Source organism: Pecten maximus, chromosome 2 (assembly GCF_902652985.1).
Source record: "Pecten maximus chromosome 2, xPecMax1.1, whole genome shotgun sequence".
NCBI lineage: Eukaryota > Metazoa > Mollusca > Bivalvia > Pectinida > Pectinidae > Pecten > Pecten maximus.
The window spans coordinates 54,378,321-54,401,126 of NC_047016.1; the positions used below are offsets into that span (position 1 = coordinate 54,378,321).

A 22,806-nucleotide genomic window follows, 5' to 3' on the forward strand; every position below is an offset into this window, starting at 1 on the left:
AATTTAATTGAAAGATGTTTGTCACCTGATTTCCAACAAATTCAGCCCTTTATGTTGGTCAGTTTGACCCGCGGCTATTGACCACGAAGTCAAACACTCCGAGGTGGCAATCGGGTCCGTTGATATTTACTTTTGTCTGTTTAATCTATAAACACATTGTTCTAAATCTACAACGGGTGCCGTCTTACAGCTCTTAGTCAGCTTAAAGCTACATCCAAATATGTCTTGATAGCATTCCAACCTTAACCGTAAACTCTGCGAAAAATGCACTTCTTTACAAATTGTAATTTGTAGTTGTTTAAAAAAAATACAATGATACTATGTTAAACATGAATTGTTAAGATAAGTTGATTTTAAACTCTTCCTCCAGGTTGATATGTCTACAGACGTCAGTATACTTTGATTGACAGGAGATATAAGCTTATGTGCCGCTATCGCTGTCGCTATCCGCTTTCCCGGGGACTTATCATCCCGAGATCCGGGCTATCATTCCGCGGCTCAATACACATGTCGCTGTTGGTGTATAGTAGGAACACGTGGGGCAACGCAAATTTGACAACTAATTAACTGTCAACCATCTATACCATTGAGGACGAGATTAGCATTTCTCTCACCTGAATTCTGGCGTAACACAGGCTAGTCAGATGGATGGAGTGGTGAATTCACATTGAATGTCTTATCACTCCATACACTTACACTGTATCACAGATATGAACTGACCCTATCCAAACCATTATATACGTTTCAATATACAAACATGTTTATTAAAGATTTGTAAATAACGGAAATAGTGATCTTGGTATTTTTGTTTGAATTACCTGCCTTTGCTGTCATTCTTACTGTGGGATTACCTTCCTTACTCACACACAGTCCCAGAAACCCCATTGAGATATCATTATCAATCACAATATAAAAATGTTGATGCTTTTGGTCTTCCAGTTTTATAGGGAAAAAAGTGTCTGTGTCCTTAGTACTCTTTCTGAATTGATGGTTGGTCGGTCACTATTCATACGCATAAAAGTTGAAATTCTGCATCCACGACTGTTCGTCTGCGCTCACAATAAATGTTTTTCCTACATTTATAACGGCCGTGTATGATTAAAACTACTTGAATTGATTTCTTAAATGTATTGCAATACGTATTATGCGAGTACATATAACAAATCCGGAAAACAGTTCAAACTGATTATCTATTGTTAAACTGAAGAGAAATTATAAACCAGTTCTGATCGATTAGTGATGAGAATCGATCCTTTCCCCTAAATGTGAAATCTTAAATTTGCCCAATGTGAGAAAATGTGTTCACCTTCTTTTTGTTTACGCAATGCCTGGCTGGTAAAATATAAAATGCAATACGTTTTACTCGTCGCAAGCCCTTTAACTGTAGATTCTATCATCGTATGGCTTTAAATAAGTTATAAAACAGTGAAGTCTCAGTGAAAATAGCCTTCAAACTTCAAAGTCGAATGAATCCATGTTAATGTTTTCTTGAATGCATCAATAACAATTACCCGAAGATGTAAAAATAACTCTTTTCTTACTTCTGCATGTTGATAACATTAGGAGCGGTCTACTTATTCTCGTTTTATCATATATCTATGCGTATCTTGGCTTATATGTATATCTGGGATGACTCTATAATTATTTTTATTACGGAGGCTTTCCTTTCTTTTGGCTCTCGACTTCAGATGGTTTGCTGCGTTTAGCTAAGTGATACTGCAAACTGATTGGTTAAGGTTTTCAGAGACGCTTTAAGAAGTGTTTAAACTCGGTTTGAGTGAATTGTGTTTTTGTAAAGTCTGATAAATATTTTTTTTTCCTTTTTTTCACCTAATATCGAACAATGTATTAAGATGGATTAAGTTTCATTTGTTGCACATTAGCCCCGTAGTTCCACATTGCAGTAGTAATTTAGTTGTGGAATTCCACTATATACTATCGCTGACACTTTCGAGTGGTTTTGACACGTGCCAAATTGTGTATACATTCCACAGGCAATAAACATGGCCACTTCATCCCGATGACCACGTACACTTGACCACTTTCGACAAAAGCCCGTGTTAAATCCCAATAATCCGCGTAAAACTCAACCTAGAGTGGCCATATTGTGATTTTGGATTTGCTATAATCATAAGTGATAACCACTTGTTTATATTTCCTCCCAAATTCTCATCCTTCCAGAATAGTTCCGTAGATTTGTTTTCCGAAATTTATACAATATCTAGAAATAACAGATTGTTATGTATTAACGGACAGTAATGAATAGTATAACCTAAAGTGAACAATAATCTCTGTTATATAAACACATGTATACAATGTATTCCCCGATGTGACACCCTTTGAGTTCGTTGCAACTCAATGTCATTATCATATAACGCAGAAAACTTTGATTCAATGAAATCGTTATTTTATCACAAGAGAAAGACCGGTGCTTTAATGCGTATTTGAATAAGTTTTAACTGTATTTGTACCTGCTATGGTATGTTTAATAGATTGCGGTTTGTATAAACCAGCGTGGGGCGACCACAAAAGGGTAGATCCATCACACCTCTCATCTTTATCGGCTACACTCTGCGGTTTTAATGTAGGTGAATACGAAGGTAGGAACATAGCTCGTTAGGGATTTACTACTGCTTTTTAAGGACGATTCTTCGTTTTAAAAGTCACTGCATGTAATTATATCAGTTCATTTTACCTGTGTAGATTTTGATAGATATGGTGTAATGTGATTTCGTATGTTTCTCAACATTAGGAAAGTAAAGAAAAACGATGAATAAACGATTAATATTTTGAGCGATGTTATAACGATGGTTTACTCATTTTCACCTGTACAGTAACAGTTTATTAGACCAATGACAAGAGCCCGGTAAAAACACGTTCACATATCGTTTGTAACAGACAAAGTTATATAGGACAAAATATGATATAATAGGTACAAAAGGTAGCAATAAAAGTGTCGAAGCCAAATGTTTCATTAAAACTATTGGTATACCACTGAAACGTGAAGTAAGACTGATATACCACGTTAACACTAGATTACCACAGTAACGTGTAGCGAGACTGGTATACCATGTTAACACTAGGTTACCACAGTGACGTGTATAGAGACTGGTATACCATGTTAACACTAGATTACCACAGTAACGTGTATAGAGACTGGTATACCATGTTAACACTAGGTTACCACAGTGACGTGTATAGAGACTGGTATACCACGTTAACACTAGGTTACCACAGTAACGTGTATAGAGACTGGTATACCAGGGTAACACTAGGTTACCACAGTGACGTGTATAGAGACTGGTATACCACGTTAACACTAGGTTACCACAGTAACGTGTATAGAGACTGGTATACCACGTTAACACTAGGTTACCACAGTAACGTGTATAGAGACTGGTATACCACGTTAACACTAGGTTACCACAGTGACGTGTATAGAGACTGGTATACCATGTTAACACTAGGTTACCACAGTGACGTGTATAGAGACTGGTATACCACGTTAACACTAGGTTACCACAGTAACGTGTATAGAGACTGGTATACCAGGGTAACACTAGGTTACCACAGTAACGTGTATAGAGACTGGTATACCACGTTAACACTAGGTTACCACATTGACGTGTAGCGAGACTGGTATACCATGTTAACACTAGGTTACCACAGTAACGTGTATAGAGACTGGTATACCATGTTAACACTAGGTTACCACAGTAAGGTGTAGCGAGACTGGTATACCACGTTAACACTAGGTTACCACAGTAAAATAAAAAGGTTGGTCTAAAATGGAAACCATGCAGAGACATGTAAATGCAGACATACATACAGTAGTTGATCCCATCATCAAGCTAGTGTATCGTAACACGTCTCAATTGATACCTTATCATAGATCAGGTTGCAATGCATCAGTACATACCAATACAGTCTATGCAAATATGAAAATAAACATTTTAGCTCTCATTAAAGGTATTTACCGTATTTATATAACTAACCAACTTTTTATGGTTTGTTGGTGTATAACCAGACCTGGGATAGTCGCCATTGTGGTTATCTATGTCACCAACACATGGTCCGCCATGATATACCGCCAGTGTGGGTGTTGATGAATGTAGCCTTTGTTTATCTCAATTAATATTGGGAGGTTCGCATAAGGGAACTAGACATGAAAGTGGTAATGCTAGGTAGCCCCGTACGTATGTGTCTACCACATGGAAACTAACTACATAACATCACCTTATTTGAATAATATTTTTTATTATTGAGAATATGCACCTGATGACCTCTGCCTCTCTGGAGTACACAGCGCGTATGAATTGAGTTTACGCCCTATAGGATATGGAATATATGACCTGTATACAGACATTGATGTGACAATACCGCTCACTGGGGCGACAAAAACACGGCGGAACATCAAAGTTTTATCAATAAATCAAAAGTGCATTTGTGGTTCATCGTAGGCTAATAACAGATTGCCACATTGATGATAGTAACATTTGGTTTAATGTACTTTTTACATTTTATCAAATAATTAAATTGTTTCAACACCTAAAAAAATACCGACGCAATAACGAATTCTAACTCAAAATTGATAAATTGAGCACAAGATATGAACAAAAAATATAGATTTCCATTGAGACCCAGAATGTATAAGGACCAGACGAACCGGAAGAGAAAGCGTCTAAAACATGATTTAACAACAAAAGTCATCAAGTTATTAATGAAGTTAATATTATAGTAAAGCGGAATAAATACGCTGATAAATAAACCAGTTCTTCACAATAATGATAATAATCGCTTGGTCTGTCTTACAGCAGGCTTTGTTCATGGCTCGAATGGTGTTTTAATGTTTTGTAGAACATGTTTTAAAGACGATTTCCTTAGCTCTAATATCATAAAAACATATTCGTCTAATGATGGATTTTACACGGAGAGTCCGGAAGTTATGATAAATATCAAGCTTGTGTAACTATCAAATGCATGATTAAAAGAGAAATATTCACATCTAAACCAAAAGTGTGTTCTTTCGGAAGACATAGTGTACAACACCTTGTTAAATGTGCAATGTGACACGGTGACATCGTGCCATCAACAGACGTGGTGTTATGGCGATTCGGCAATGTTGTGATGTGATGTTACCACAGGAACTAAACACACATATATACACGTTTATACAGTATTAGGGTTTAAAAGAATCATCCTGTGTTGCTAGGTCGTCTATGTAACAACCAATCCCCACTCGTAGGTTTGATATATCGAAATTTATACATGACAGTATTTACCACTGTGAACCACACTACTGGCTACCAATACATGTTGTAACTTTGTATAAGTAACATTTCTTATAAGTATCCATGCTATTCTGCCATCATGGTATCAACGTCTAAATCATGGGTAGTTGGTCTTTAGGATGATCCTAAATTGGGAACTTTTTGATTTCTATTGTTTCTCATCGAATATTGCAAATTTCATACCAAAATTCAGTAAAACATATTAAGTATAATGAGCTGAATTAAACGTATGACTTCTAACTCTGAGCGTTGTGCCGGAAGTCTCATGTCACATCAAGCCAAATACAAATGCAGTTCGGCATAATGAAAAGTGGCGTCTGCATTATCGCAGAGGTAGGCAGTCCTGAATTGTCATGGCAATGTTTTTGTTATTTGTTTTATGTTAGATGTCCTGTACAATAAATGGTCCTCGTACTTATATAGAATATATATATGGCATTGTACATCTCTACAAAGGGCAGAGCTCTACTCCCTGCCACATAAAAGAGGGCATTTATGAGGGCATTAAACCAGAAGGGGATGTTGCTCTCTATAATTCCAAACGAACATGTTTTTTTGTACTTCTAGCAGTACAATAGTGCAAATATGCTATGTTTTATGAGGTGAGAAGCTACAGAGACAAGACTAATTACGTATTTTATTGCAAGTGATTCGTTACTGTAAACAAACAATGAAGTAGATATTTATTTTGTAGACAACATACGACTGGAATAATGATGCATTTTAGACACACAATGGGGTCTGGCATGTTTGCGTATTCCTCTATTGTGAACATATAATTTGCTTTTTACCGACGATGTAACTGGACATTTAGTTAATATAGGATAAGTAATGATCTCGTTACTTCAATAGATTCGTTTTGTTGATTGTTTGTTTAGGTTTTTTCATTTATTTTCTAGAATTTTTGCTATTTTTTTCAATGGCTTTTCTTAAAGTCGAAATAATGACGATGACGGAAATACAAAGTCAAGGTAAATTGCTCGCAAACGCAAAATATAAATACAATGTTTCCTGTAACATTTCATTGGTTTATATCATGTTCGGTACCCTGGTGTATAAGTAACTACTTCGCCTAGAGTAACATTGATGGTATCACCGTTACACTTTCTGTAGCGGAAACGCACTGAAGTGCCAAGTGTACGATAATTAATTAAAAATTACTACAAATCTGCGTTGTTCATTCATGAATTAAGTGCATATAGTTCCTTCATTACCCAATTCATTACTGTGATCGCTCGATTGAACACTATTATAACACGACCGTTATAAGTTTTCTAATTGATTCCCCAATCCCATACATGTTTATTCAACAACAACAGTGCCACCTGGTGGGGTTCAAATGACCTTTTCGTATCAACGCGGTATTTATTCAGGATATCTTTACAAAAATAATCGGCCGCTCTTTAATTCAAATATACAATGATTTACTCATCAATCCGTACAGAGGTATCCATTCACACATGGCCACCTGGAGATCTGTTGACCTCTCCCCTTCTCTCTCCGTGTAATTCATGTGTTTATCTGTTTACCCCTACCTCTCTATGTTTTGTGTACCCGTTAATCATTCCGCTAGTCCTCACCAGTGCCACAACTAACCTTGGGTAGCTATTTACCCTGTACACAACCTACATATCAATCAGCTCAGCACTGTCGCTATTTCTACCACTTTGTAACTGCGACCTTTGGTACAACTAATGAATCAAAAACATGACATTTTGATTTTTCTTTTTTTCATCACCTTATCTCATTTTATTGTGTATTACAGTATTATATGTATACACTAAATGTAGGCGTACTTGATTTGGAACTGCCAGAGGAATATGACAGCCAAGCTATTTTCCCAGCATGTAAATAACCAATTAACTCACTAATTAATGCATTGATAGAAGCAAGATTAAGTTGTATGAAAACAGATGAGACATCATCAGCACACAGAGAAATGTAACTCCAATATCGAAGGACAACAAAAGGAAAGGACGCCCTGCCGATGTTATTAAGGTGTAATAATCGTTGCTCTCTTATACTGCCGAATCTTTCGTCTTAAACACCTAGGAGATTGTCGTCTACAATTATTTACAACCAAACGGGGACATAATATTCTACTTCACTGTCGAAATATATAGGTTAAGTAAATTTCAAGGAATTTCCCTGTGGCATTTTGCCGGAGAAATAAAAGAAGTGCCTTTCTTGAAGGTGTATGACAAGGGAGTCTTTCGTTACATCTGAACGTAAAAACATAAATCAAAGACGAAAAACATCAGTTAATCCCTTTAAAAACTAGATTTTACCCTTCTGTACCGACGTATTGTATGCCAGGAAAATTAGTTTTCATAACAATATATTGTACACATATCCAGGTTTAATTCAGTTCCACCGACGAGCACTTTAATGTATTTTGTATGAATTAGAAACTTCTAGAACTCTATGAGTGGTGTATCTATATTCAATAATTCTCCTCATTTCTTTTTTGTCAAGTTTCTAATACGAATTTACAGAAAGTACAAGACCGGTAGCAAGGATGAAAATCAAAACAACATGTAGAAGATATCACAGGTCAACATACTGCTCATTGCGTAGGAAAGTGAATTTTGTTTATTTCTAAAATAAGGTCACGTTGAGTAAAATCATTGTGTCAGTCAGGGAAGAATCTTCCCCGAGATTTCTACGTTTGATCAATGCCGAGTCCTGTTGCAGAATCAAGTATACTGAAATGCCTTGACAAGAAAAATGCAACGTTAATTGTAAATGAAACAAATACCAACTCATTAGTTATGCAATGCATATGGAACACATCTGAACTAATCTGAATCTGTAGCTCAATGTTGTTGATGTATTTTAACTGCTGACGTAGATGAATTAAAACAAACGTTCGGATTATGCTTTCTTTCTGACGTAAGTTCCGATTAGATTAACGCCAATGATACATTCTAGGATTTTAAAGAGCCCGTATCTGTTGCGTGTATGTGATATGGTTAATGAAGAAACTGCGGTTACAATGGCGACATTGTGTAGATCACATACCAGCTGTCACTCACGTCTATCGCTGACAGGTATCCTCACCACACCATCGTTATAGTGTAAACTGCCTCCAGAAATCATCCGTTTATAGCTACACCTATCAGTCCATTACGATTATAGTCATCGTACTGAATATCACATATGGCTCCCTCTGGCGGACAATGCATTTACGTCGTAAAGAGTAATCAAATTGCGTAACCCTTTAACGTTATCACCCACATGGCTTTCAATTTCGAATGAAACCGTATGTTGACCATTCAGCAGAAAACACTGGACGATTATATTTATACATGTTCGTTTTACGCAACAATATATTAATTCGAATAATGAACAATATGTCATTAAAACTTAAGTCCAATGAGACAAACTAAAAATCAGAAGATCTGATTACACATCAAGCTTCATTTGGCATGTATCCCATCAACGAGTAAAACATGTGAACAATGATACTCGACAGATACGTATGATTGATTTAATATCAAAACTACAAGAAAAATAAAAAAGATATCTATCGCACATGACGAATTGGTAAGCTCCCTATGTATCTATATACAATGTATAACGTGTATATCAGGCAACACAATGGTGCTTTCCTATGGTTACATGTTTTATATACCGACGTCTACTTCAGGAGACACCAATAAAATGTATCACTGATATGAATAGATATAACAATACAGAAAGAAGCAAAATAAAATATATATTCAAACTCAGCCCTTAATTCCAGCCAAATGAAAATCACCATATAATTTTGTGTTCACAAAGCACAGCCTTAGACATCATCTATTTGATATTTTCGTAAGTATTCCAAAGTTTGAATAATGACATTTCATCTCTAAGCTGCATCTAGCATTTAAAAAGGAATATTATTGGAATTCCTCAAGTAAACCTTATAATCAGCATTCCAAATCAAACTATCATCCCAAATCTAAGCATATGAGTGAAACAAAGAGCACCATGGCACCAGGCAAAATTTCGCTCACATCTTGTAAACGCCAATAAAACTTCAGTCACATACGTGATGAATACTATTATCATAATATTGTTTTATAAGAGAATGTCTTCTTGTTTCGTGTGAAGAATAACTCAGATCTCTCTATAACCGAAGTAGACAGACTCTTTAAGATAGATGCTGGAGGATATTAAAGAGTTCTCGTCCAATAAAGCGTTCTGTGGTGTGGTAGGTAGTTGTGACATTTACGGATGAATATAAAAGGTGGATTGTGCAAGAAGTTTATGTAAAAGTGACATTTGTGTGTGTGAAACTTTAGGACCCGAGACCATACACATCTTGGGGTGTTAAGTTAACTGAGGTTTTAAATAACAAGCCCGGAAACAGGTGAGGCATCTCGTTAGATAGGACAGATAATAGGTAGGATCGGGTAGATGTAGCACTGTTAGGCCTGTCGGGACTAGTAAACATCGCATCATCTCAATTCATGTAAAATATTGTGTTGTAGACAGAGATAACAGCATCGGTGACCCCGTGGCATCAGACAAATACAGTCTAGGAAGTGATATACAATGAACTGCTACACAACATTGATGTTGAATGGTGGAAATGAAGTGAAATAAGCTTGAAATCACCAGGGCTTCCTTTTACGTTTATGAATATCGTAGATTGCTACATTTCCTTTGAAAGAGACGGTTTTGTGAGGACAAAGAAAATTTGTATAAAAACATAATACTGTGTCGTAAATAGTCCTAGCTCAACGTCTTCATTCTGGGCTGAAGTCGTTAAAGTGAGGATATGGTAGCCATGTTTGTTATCAGGTCATATGAAAAAGGCTATTTAGTCTATCATTTGGCGACAAAACATGACGGACTAAATGTGTCTATACAGGGATTTATTCCAGACGCTTTATGCTTTACTTCCTTACAAAATGAAGAACATTTTATCTAGTAACTATTGTCGACATTTTATACTCCAAGTTTTATGGTTGCTTTACATTGTTGAGATTATAGATATTTTATCGTGTTGATGTAATCGTTGTTAATATAAACCGTGAGGATATATTATCTTGTTGCCAATGTTGATAGTGTCTTTTTACTTATGTGGATACACATTATCTTGTTGTCAATGGAGATACATTATCTTGTTGTCGTTGTAGATATACAATCTTGTTGTCAATGAAGATACAGATTTACATACTTTTTACCCTGTACTTTCTGTTCACACTGAAGTCTGTACCGTTCGTAAACTCTTTATTCTAAACGTTTTGTACACACTTTAACCTGTGTGATTGTACACTCTTTATCCTGAACGTTTTGTACACACTTTAACCTGACTGTCTGTACACGCTGTATCCTAAACGTATTGTACACACTTTAACCTGACTGTCTGTACACACTTTAACCTGACTGTCTGTACACACTTTAACCTGACTGTTTGTACAATCTTTATCCTGAACGTTTTGTACACACTTAACCTGACTGTCCGTACACGCTGTATCCTGAAATGTGTGAACGCTCTTTATACTGTAGCCTTTTCACACCACACTTAATCCTGTACTGTTTGTACACATATTGTCCTGTACAGTTTGTACATAGAAATTATCCTGCACTGTGTGTACACTTTTTTTGTACACATCTAGTTCTGTTTGTACACACTTTATAGTGACGCTTTTGACCACACTTTATCTTGTTAGTGCGATTTCCATTCTGAACTTTTTGTACACACTTATCTGTCCTATTCGCACACACTGTATCCTAGGCTTTTTTTGTATTATTTCATCCTGACGTTTGTACACACTTTATCCTGCCTGGTTGTTCATATTTTATCCTAACCGTTTGTACACACTTTATCTTGACCGTTGGTACACACTTTATCCTGACCGCTGGTACACACGTTATCCTGACGGCTGGTACACACTTTATCTTGACCGTTTGTTCAGACTTTATTCTGACCGCTGGTACACACTTTATCTTGACCGTTTGTTCAGACTTTATCCTGAGCTTTTTGTACACACTTTTTGCTGACAGTTTTAACACACTTTATCCTGACAGTTTGTAAACACTTTATCCTGAGCGTTTGTACAAACTTCATCCTGCCATTTGTACACATTTTATCATTGGCTTTTTGGCACTTTGTTCCGTCCGTTTTTACACACTTTATCCTGACCGTTTGTACACACGTTTTCCTGCTTGTATGTACACTTTATTCTGTAGCATCAGAACAAACCTTATGCGATGTTGTTTTAGATACTTAATCCTGTATCGTTGTAATCACTTTATCCTGTAATTTACTATAAACTTACCTAATAAAGTTGACACATACATCGTTCAGTTTCAACATCACACATTATTTTAAGTTCATCATCACAGCATCCCAGTTTTCCAATATTTTTACGAAAATATGAAACTGCGGGGCTTATTCAAAGCTTCGGGCTATTAAACATGGATTGTGTTACGGCATCAAAATGCCTAACAAAGAAGTAACAATAGCTAATTGATAGTAAAGCTTACTTTACAATCCTGTTAACTCGCATACACATACATCATAAAATGACAACACAAACAGAACAGACATCTTAATTTCCGTCTTCATGAAATATGTTGGTTAATAGTATTATGTTTTTCTTGACTATGGCTATTTCTTAAACAATAAAAAAATGCACGTGACATATATCTTATCTATGTATGCAACATTAGGCAGACTATTCATCTCCGGTTGTATTACTGTTTTGGTACAACTAGGTGTTGGCGCCAGTCTGGGACAGGACCGTGCTGTCGGTTTGGGGGATGGTAACGTTACAAACAATGCACACGTGAGAAGCGTTTCAGGTAAATCAACTGTCAGTATTTCAATAGGCGGGAACAATGGTTCGCTGGCGTTGTTGCTTCAGATTGTGTGTTGTTTTTGTGCTTTTCTATACACACTACTCACACGAAACCCGGCCCTATCCATCTCTTAGGCCCATTACACGTCCACTCTAGCGAGTAAACGTCTCATTGAAAGGTCTCGCCCAACCCTTGCGGACACTAACAAAAACACCACTATTTCGTTGATGTAAACGCAACGTAAGACCTCAAGCCGAGGAATTACTTCATCACTATTTATCAAAATAGTACATTAAACCGGGAACTCGGTAATGACATACTAAAATCATCATTTACAATCAGATGCAATAAGGCATTATAATGTTATTGGGCAACATTGGATATACAAAATGCATCATACAATGCACTGATAAGCTAATTTGACGATATCAACAAAACGATAGGTCGGATACCGACATACTTTTGTTCTCCACAATCTATTGTCTGTTGGAAACAATAAGCTCAGCTCTTTAAGTTTCACGTCTATTCTTTCGGCTTTATTGAGACCCGTCACAGAGGTAATTAGAGAAGACAATGATATATTGTATTATAACATATTGTATTATCATATATTGTATCATTATATATTGCATTATATTATACTTTATTATAATATATTGTATTATTACATATTGTATTATCATATATTGTATCATTATATATTGTATTATATTATATATTATTATAATATATAGTATTATTACATATTGTATTATATCACATTTTATCATTATATATCGTATTGTTGCATATTGTATTATAACATATTGTATTATTACATATCGTATTGTTGCATATTGTATTATTACATATTGTATTATTACATATTGTATTATTACATATTGTATTATCATATATTGTATTATTACATATCGTATTGTTGCATATTGCATTACTACATATTGTATTATTACATATTGTATTATCATATATTGTAGTATTATTTATTGTATTATTTCATATTGTATTATTACATATTGTTTTATCATATATTGTATTAATACATATTGAATTATTATATATTGTAGTATTATATATTGTTTCAAATATTGTATTATTACATATTGTATTATTACATATTGTATTATTACATATTGTATCATTACATATTGTATTATCATGTATTGTAGTATTGTATATTGTATTGTTACATATTGTATTATTACATATTGTATTATTACATATTGTATTATTACATATTATATTATCATATATTGTATTATTACATATCGTATTGTTGCATATTGTATTATTACATATTGAATTATTATATATTGTATTAGTATATATTGTTTTAAATATTGTATTTTTACATATTGTATTATTACATATTGTATCATTACATATTGTATTATCATATATTGTAGTATTGTATATTGTATTGTTACATATCGTATTGTTGCATATTGTATTTTTATGTATTGTTTTATCATATATTGTATTATTATTTATTGTATTAGTGTATATTGCATTATTATATATTGTATTCATCGATCAATTATAAAGTAACTCAGTTATTTATCTCTCTTTTTTGGAGTTTTTCCCAATCTAATACTTCTACGTGATATTTTTTAAAAACGAAATGCTTAACATTACATGCTTAAATTGATCTCCATTAAAAATGTTATGCCTCACCATATTGCGATATGTTTAGATCTGGTATGAAAAGTGTTAAATGAATATGTTTAGATCTAGCATGCATCCGTTTGTCTATAAGCAAATATACAGTATAAATCCTATTTTTCCTTTCGATTTCCCGCTCGGAGAGCTCAATTTTGTTCATTAATATTGCAAATGTCGACTCTTCTGTTTATCTCGATAAAACAATGTCCGACAATATGCATCCTTTATCTGACATGAGAGACCGTGCTCCAGGGAACAATGGAGATACCGACTTCATTTACCTAGGGAATAAGACATTTCCTCCAACATTTACTCTATAATAACATAATAGCAGCCCTTCATCTCCGGTTACAGCTGTCTAGATGCAAAAATATTTCATTTTAACGTACTCTTTATATATGTTTAAAGCTTTACGATGACATTAGTATGATTTATTCTCAGTTATTGAGACAGAAAAACCTACAGATGGAGTGTAATGACATCTATATCACCTAGATGGCGTTAACAGCGATTATACCAGTATCAGTCAATTGGTGTTCTGTGAGGATTTATTGACATACTTAAATCCTCACTCACTGTCAAGGAATAAGAAGACTATTTTTTGCATATTGTTAATGAAAACATTAGACTTTAAAAAGAAGAAGCATTCCCATTGAATGATATATAGAACAAGCATTAACCATACAAGCTGATATGAACATTCTAACACCTGTAATGGTAGCTTACATTGAATGTTGAGTCTTTGTACACTCTTTAACAATACTGATATCGTAGATCTATATTCCATAGCGCCATTAGAAATCGTGTTACATTCTCTATAGCATCATCTGACGTGTTTCTACAATAACAAAGACATCATGTGACTTTTATGTGTATCATATTACTAAGATTTCAAATCAACCTACTACAGACATATACTTGTTAATCTGATGACGTGGTGTTGTCGGTTTAAAGTATTCCCTACCATTCATGACGTGATCTTCAAGGAAATGGAAGTTATTACCTTAACTAAATTACGTTAATTAAAATAATGATGAATAGGTAGAATTCACCTATATACAACTATCATGCCAGTATGTATAACATTTAGTACAAACGAATTACAGGATCATTCATCTAAACAGATATTTCTCAACAGTCGGGATTCTATGTAGTTCTCCTTCGCTCCGTTCAAATAGTTCGTATTAAGTACAGGGCCTGATATAAGTAATGATATATGTATATATATCGTTCAATTTATGTATTGCTTTTTACCAAATGACAAGCGGACTCTTGGCACATGCCACATTTAAAATATCGAAGAGGATCATGAGGTCTGTTTAGCGGTTATTCAATTGAAAATATAAAATCAAGCAAAACAGGCAACCTTACTCTGATGTGAAGTATAGTTATAAAGCATTCTGGCTTACCAGGGAGTTCAATATACAGACATACCACTGTACAGGTGATGTTACAGGTGTGTGAGTAGAATACAGCGACAGTTAACACCGTACTACGTCATGTATGTCTTAACCTAGATATAAAGAAACTAGAAACATAAAACCACTGCATTGTACAAAGATCCATATTTAGTATGAACTCTAATTACACTTTAATAAATCATACGAACCATGATTTACTATGTCTTTTAATGGTCGATTATGGCAACACGTAGACGAGTACGTAATGATTGTAACGAAGGAGTGTGAAATATAATGAATGATGTTCAATTTCCCAATTTAAGTGTCCGTGTCCTATAAAAGCTGTCAATTACAAAGACATGTAATGAGATATCGGGTCGGATGCTTGTTTAATCTTGTTAACACCAAACATAGAAAAATGTTTCACTTTACAAGGACAAAAACATAAAATAAAAACCAAAGTCGTAATTTGACAGGGCTAAATCCACGATCATGCGTATATATAATGTAAATACCGGCAACCATATGAACTGGTGTGATACCTTTACCAAAATTAATAAACTTTAAAAACAACTACTAAAGTATCATAATACCTGATCATAATGAATCACGGAATGCCTCGTGTTTATGATTGTGATTATGTTTATCTATTTTTCTACGGAAACATCAACCTATGATATGAGCTGCAGTGCTGCTGTGCCTTGTTAGAAGACGTCCCTTTAATTTAGTAAGGGGAGTGTCTGTTCGCTCCCTCCATTACCGAATAGTTACGTATATAGGCTTACACTTCACATGTGCAGCAGATCAATGTCATACTGATATAAATGTGCAGGTCGGTGGTCCCAGGGCTGCACGTGAGGTTCCAGGACCCTTGCTCCCTCCCCCACGTTGCGAGGCCTGTCTGCCTACCAGCCTGCCATGTTAATCCATTCACGGGACATGTAATTGACATGTAAGGGAATAAATATCACCAATTTTTCCTCGGAAGTTAGACATTACATGGCAGAGGTAGTTTCTCTTTGTATGTTTTCCTATCATCAAAAGGCTTCTATTTCAACACAGCATCTGTTCAAATTCACCATTTAGGCGTGTTGACCTGTGACCTGACTATGCTAGTTTTAGTGATTTGTTTCTCGTTTTGGTCTCTTAAAACTTAAAAAGGGCTCATTCTTTAGAACGATACTAATCAGAGATTGCATTTATCTTGTAAATTGCTGATTGGGACGCAGAACTCTGTGACCTATTAACACGTAACTTGTCTTTGTAGGCACGACTCGTCTAACCTTTCAAGTCGCCCGTTTGAGTATGTCTATTTTAGTGACTCTCTTCAGAGGGAGGGAGTCCTGTATATCCAGTACCTATTCCACTTCATCAGACACTTCCGCTCTCCTTTATAATACCTGATCGGTACATGATTGGTTGAGAAGGAATGTATATAATAATTAGTGAAAGTTAGTGAAAGTTAGTAATATGTTAAATCGTATGAACAGTTTGTAACGTCCGAATAATCCGAAGTGATATTCGTATAGAATGATAGAGGTCTTTGAGATGTTAGAATTCTAGGTTCGGGTTGTGGTTTTGGAACAACCATCTTGTTGAAAAAGGCTGTGACTGTTCGTTATTGTATTATATGTTTATACTAATACATACGTGTCACGTACGCCATGGCGCTGTTTCACGTACAATTTTAACTGATACAGACCTATTAACTAGACTAACGTCATACCAAATGGACAGCATTTCCAATCCAAAACAACCAGAAGTGTTGCAGAACAGCCTCTGGTATCCTTTTTGCGCACCCCGTGAAATACCATGGATATTTAGATCACATGGCTCGGTAGTAGTATTGTTGAATGTTTCAATGTTGGACATAATAATTATGACCATGACTTTAACGTGGACAGTTCTACATATTAGTCTGAAAGCCTTCTATAACGTGGACAGTTCTACATGTTAGTCTGAAAGCCTTCTATAACGTGGACAGTTCTACATGTTAGTCTGAAAGCCTTCTATAACGTGGACAGTTCTACATGTTAGTCTGAAAGCCTTCTATAACGTGGACAGTTCTACATGTTAGTCTGAAAGCCTTCTATAACGTGGACAGTTCTACATGTTAGTCTGAAAGCCTTCTATAACGTGGACAGTTCTACATGTTAGTCTGAAAGCCTTCTATAACGTGGACAGTTCTACATGTTAGTCTGAAAGCCTTCTATAACGTGGACAGTTCTACATGTTAGTCTGAAAGCCTTCTATAACGTGGACAGTTCTACATGTTAGTCTGAAAGCCTTCTATAACGTGGACAGTTCTACATGTTAGTCTGAAAGCCTTCTATAACGTGGACAGTTCTACATGTTAGTCTGAAAGCCTTCTATAACGTGGACAGTTCTACATGTTAGTCTGAAAGCCTTCTATAACGTGGACAGTTCTACATGTTAGTCTGAAAGCCTTCTATAACGTGGACAGTTCTACATATTAGTCTGAAAGCCTTCTATAATGTTGTGTTTACTTAAGTACTAATTTAAAAAAAACTTTGACTTCGAATTTTTTATTGTAAGTTCTCGGAGTATGATGAGACCTCTCTGGTAGACAACCTTAACTAAGTGTTTAAAACATGCTGTATATAACGTGTTCGATATCTATATTATGTTAGTTAATAATATTTCTGTTGCGAACCTATTCGTGGACTATGTAACATTCAGTAAAAGGTTGAATTACGTGGTGGTGATAATTTATCGTATAACGTAGGTAATACATTTGTATTTTTGTTAGTAATTTATTCATACATACAGCCAGATTTAAAGGTTGTTGGGAACATTTTAGCATGCTGTTATAGGTTAATGTATCAACTCTCGACATCATCGACAACCTGAGATTTAAAGGATAGCCAGGTAAATATAATTGAATTGAATCTGAATCTGAATCAAACTGATAATGGCAATATAAAATGTACTTGTTACTTATTCCAAAAATCATATTTGAAGTTTTATTAAACAGATTGTCGTGGATAATAGATATAAATGATGCACCCCAATTGTACAAATGACCCAGTGCCCGTATTTAGCTCTGTCCTACCATACCTAGTCGAGCAACCCCATTGCAGTAATACAAAGAAAGAAACAATTACCATACTAATTATATCAGTCAACAAAAATGTCATATTTGTTCTTTCGGCTTCCTGCAACACTTGGGCTAATTATGGGGTAAATTTTGCTGATTAGTTAGTGGAGTGACGTAAACCGGATATAGTAATTTTATCGTCAGCTAAAGTGGCGTAATTAAGCTCAATCATTAAAGTGGCTGGCATTAATGATATAGTATGTAATGACTGTTCCCTAACAAACATTGCTAAACATTGATTTGCATACCACATGGTAAAAAGGGGATTTATATCTCAGATCTAACGTTCATGCATTACTGACTTTATAATCAGAGTTAATAAATATCCATATGATCTTTTTGTCTGTTATACACAAAGTGTAAGCTCACAATCGTTTCATTACCGCACATGGGAAACGCTGTGTTTTATTTAGTTGTTGGATGATTTGGTAAATGGGTTACCATTGTGTAAGTCTTTTATTATATGATATATAGCTTTTTTGTACCTATTATGATTACTATTTCGCTAACTGGCTATTGTATCTGATAAATTGTTTTCGTGTTTATGTTTCGCAATATTCACAAAACAGGGGTGTTAGGGTCGGCGGGATATCGTTATATATTATACCTACTACCTACCACGGATGTTAGGGGTGGCGGGATATCGTTATATATTATACCTAGTACCTACCATAGATGTTAGGGGTGACGGGATATCGTTATATATCATACCTACTACCTACCATAGATGTTAGGGGTGGCGGGATATCGTTATATATTATACCTACTACCTACCATGGATGTTAGGGGTGGCGGGATATCGTTATATATTATACCTACTACCTACCATGGATGTTAGGGGTGACGGGATATCGTTATATATTATACCTACTACCTACCATAGATGTTAGGGGTGGCGGATATCGTTATATATTATACCTACTACCTACCATGAATGTTAGGGGTGGCGGGATATCGTTATATATTATACCTACTACCTACCATGGATGTTAGGGGTGGCTGGATATCGTTATATATTATACCTACTACCTACCATAGATGTTAGGGTGGCGGGATATAGTTATATAGTATACCTACTACCTACCATGGATGTTAGGGGTGGCGGGATATCGTTATATATTATACCTACTACCTACCATGGATGTTAGGGGATGGCGGGATATAGTTATATATTATAACTACTACCTACCATGGATGTTAGGGGTGGCGGGATATCGTTATATATTATACCTACTACCTACCACGGATGTTAGGGGTGGCGGGATATCGTTATATATTATACCTACTACCTACCACGGATGTTAGGGGTGGCGGGATACCGTTATATATTATACCTACTACCTACCACGGATGTTAGGGGTGGCGGGATATCCGTTATATATTATACCTACTACCTACCACGGATGTTAGGGGTGGCGGGATATCGTTATATATTATACCTACTACCTACCATGGATGTTAGGGGTGGCGGGATATCGTTATATATCATACCTACTACCTACCATGGATGTTAGGGGTGACGGGATATCGTTATATATTATACCTACTACCTACCATGGATGTTAGGGGTGACGGGATATCGTTATATATTATACCTACTACCTACCATGGATGTTAGGGGTGACGGGATATCGTTATATATCATACCTACTACCTACCATGGATGTAAGGGGTGACGGGATATCGTTATATATTATACCTACTACCTACCATGAATGTTAGGGGTGGCGGAATATCGTTATATATTATACCTACTACCTACCACGGATGTTAGGGGTGGCGGGATATCGTTATATATTATACCTAGTACCTACCACGGATGTTAGGGGTGGCTGGATATCGTTATATATTATACCTACTACCTACCACGGATGTTAGGGGTGGCGGGATATCGTTATATATTATACCCACAACCTACCATGAATGTTAGGGAATAGCCTTATATCGTAATACACAATGCGTTTTTGTCTGGATACTACACATATACTCACTTACAATGAATTTTGAGGATGGAAGGGTGTCCTGATATATATCATTGCTGTGCAAATCATGTATACGATATTTTCTAAACCTGACTTAAAATGAAGGAACTGGCGTGTTCTTTGTCATCAACGGTTGATTGACTGATGAGTAGCCATATTGATAAAAATGATCGGATATACACTCATAAAATATTAAGGATAGGCTTTATAGTCTTTAGACAATAGGAACACCCTATATGTTCATTTGATCCAAGCGAACTCCGTATGTCTGTAGTTTGTTAAAAAGAAAAAAAAGTTTTAAGATTACAATATTTATCCTTGTCTTTTTATTAAACACCCTGACCAATGTAAAACAGGTCGGTTGTACTGAGAAGGCTTACAACAAGGTTTAGAGAATTTTCGAAGAATCCTATTATTTAGCCCTATACAGTACGTACTTTTTTAAATCCCCGTGTAGTAGTTTGATTACTGCTCTCATCGATAAATGGAACAAGTGATTTAGGTCTGATAGGTTACGACGTTTTTTTTTCAATTCATTTTTATTTAAAACGTACATGTGTATCTTACCTATTGATCTTGTTGTAGACTCACTGTTTTACATACTATTTACTATACCCTAATTTACACAGGAGAGGGTCTGATTTGCATACCACAGTAATCTAGAGGATAAGACCCGGCCACCTGGCTCTGTGTCCATTCATCTGCGCAGTGACACAAATGTGGGTCATTCAAGTTGAGTACAACTTTAAATCACGATTCTACTGCGGTTCCTCCTTCTGTTGGTGAGAAACACGTAAATTTCTCCACACATCGTATAATTAATTCAATAATAAACACAATAATTTGACTACATAGCACTCGTAAATATTTTACACTATCATTGAGAAGTCTATTGACAAGACCAAAAAAATCCGCTACATAATCAAAGTGCCCATTAAACTGGTATAAACATATATCTGTGATAACTCTTATCAAGGTAGGCTTTCTATCATAGTTCTCATCCTAGTATCAATGTTCACCCTGTATACACTCCCAGCAGTGAATATTGATTGCACCCGTATTATTTCGAGTACAACGAACTCATGTTATGCGAGCGAAACACGTGGCTCTGTGTTCATATCCAAATGCTCTTTGATGCAAACGTGGAAAACCATTTTTACATTTGTTAAAACAATATGATTTCAATTTTGATCGATAAAATTAAAGTATTTTCATTGTAATAGAATACAACTCCACGCAAAATAATTTCATATTAATTTTTCCAATGCATTATACGAATCATGAAAATGTTCAACAACCAAATAGCACTATGCCGCCTGTGACACAAAGCGCAAACTGAGTTTACCCATGTTTGATATCCCCAAAACACATGTAGAGCATATCAACCATAAATTATGCTATGGCACATGATCAAGACTACAATATAATCATTATAATAAATATGCAAATATTGTTTATAGATATGCAGCTTTTACTATATGTCTATACATAAATAACAAGCTACAGCTCACTACTCCAGAGGAGTAGTATTTATAATAGGCTGTTAATATGTCGTTTGAAAGCATTGCATTGAATTATATGTTGCCACAAATATCTTTCAAGTTGATAAGTATGTCCTATTTTTGACAATGTATCATTTTGTATTGACATGTATATAGATATTGACCTACCTGGTTTAGGATACAGGTGTCTATTACTGTATCCTTGGTTTAAAAAGTCTGCATCTGTGACCCCCTCATTGGTACTATCCGTTAGTGTTGGAGGGGTGAGCACTAGTGCTGCTTCATATGCACTGAAGAGAGCGAAAACAGTGCAAAGCAAGCTTCCGTCTTTAATCCGCCGCATGGTTTACGTCATTTGGCAAGTAGTATCATTCACTAACACTCCTAAGAAAACATGTATAACAATTAATTTGGTTGAAAACTTTCACTTATTTGGCATCACATGTCATTGATGTGGCGAATAATTTTCGTGCATTAGAAAAAGCAACATTATTTGGCCCAAGAATTGAACGTACACAGCCATACTCCCATGTGAGGACAACATGTTTAGTTAATCTGGCGCCGGGTCTCGCCAAGTCGACTGACTAGTAGCGTCGTACCGTACTACACAACACTGGGCACTGGGCGTGGCCTCTATCACCGGAGCAGAACGTACAAACGTCAATCATGAGCCAGGTAGGTTTGTCAATGAAACTTTCCTACAGGGACTGTATGTATAGTAAAATGTTATATACGACCGACAAGGTAGAAATATATATACACATGCAAAATGGACTGAAACAAGGCAGTAGTACTATATTGACAGACTGCACTGTATTCCGTGAATTTGATTTGTCAGCGATCCTGTTCCGCCCAGTAGATGTGGAAGTTTTAACGGGAAAAAAACATATCTTCACAGCCCTCCACGGTTTAATGTAGAGGTAGCCGGCAAGCTGGCTTATTTGGGTGGATATCGGTATAACAATGCCGCGGACGAGAATCCGAATGGTATTACACTACTTGCGACTGTATATGAAAAGCATGGTCCCCGTAATAAAGGGTTTCGGTCGGTGT

The 22,806-nt window shown here is 35.6% G+C and overlaps 1 protein-coding gene across 1 annotated transcript in view; it reads right to left on the minus strand.

The window, feature by feature from the left end:
• Positions 1 to 22,517, minus strand: part of LOC117322526 (sclerostin domain-containing protein 1-like) — a 33,646-nt gene extending 11,129 nt beyond the window's left edge. Inside the window, exon 1 of the mRNA XM_033877489.1 lies at positions 21,922 to 22,517. Coding sequence (XP_033733380.1) covers positions 21,922 to 22,096 — 175 coding nt within the window. The 5' untranslated portion in view covers positions 22,097 to 22,517. The remainder of the gene's footprint in view (positions 1 to 21,921) is intronic.
• Between the last annotated feature and the right edge of the window lie 289 nt (positions 22,518 to 22,806).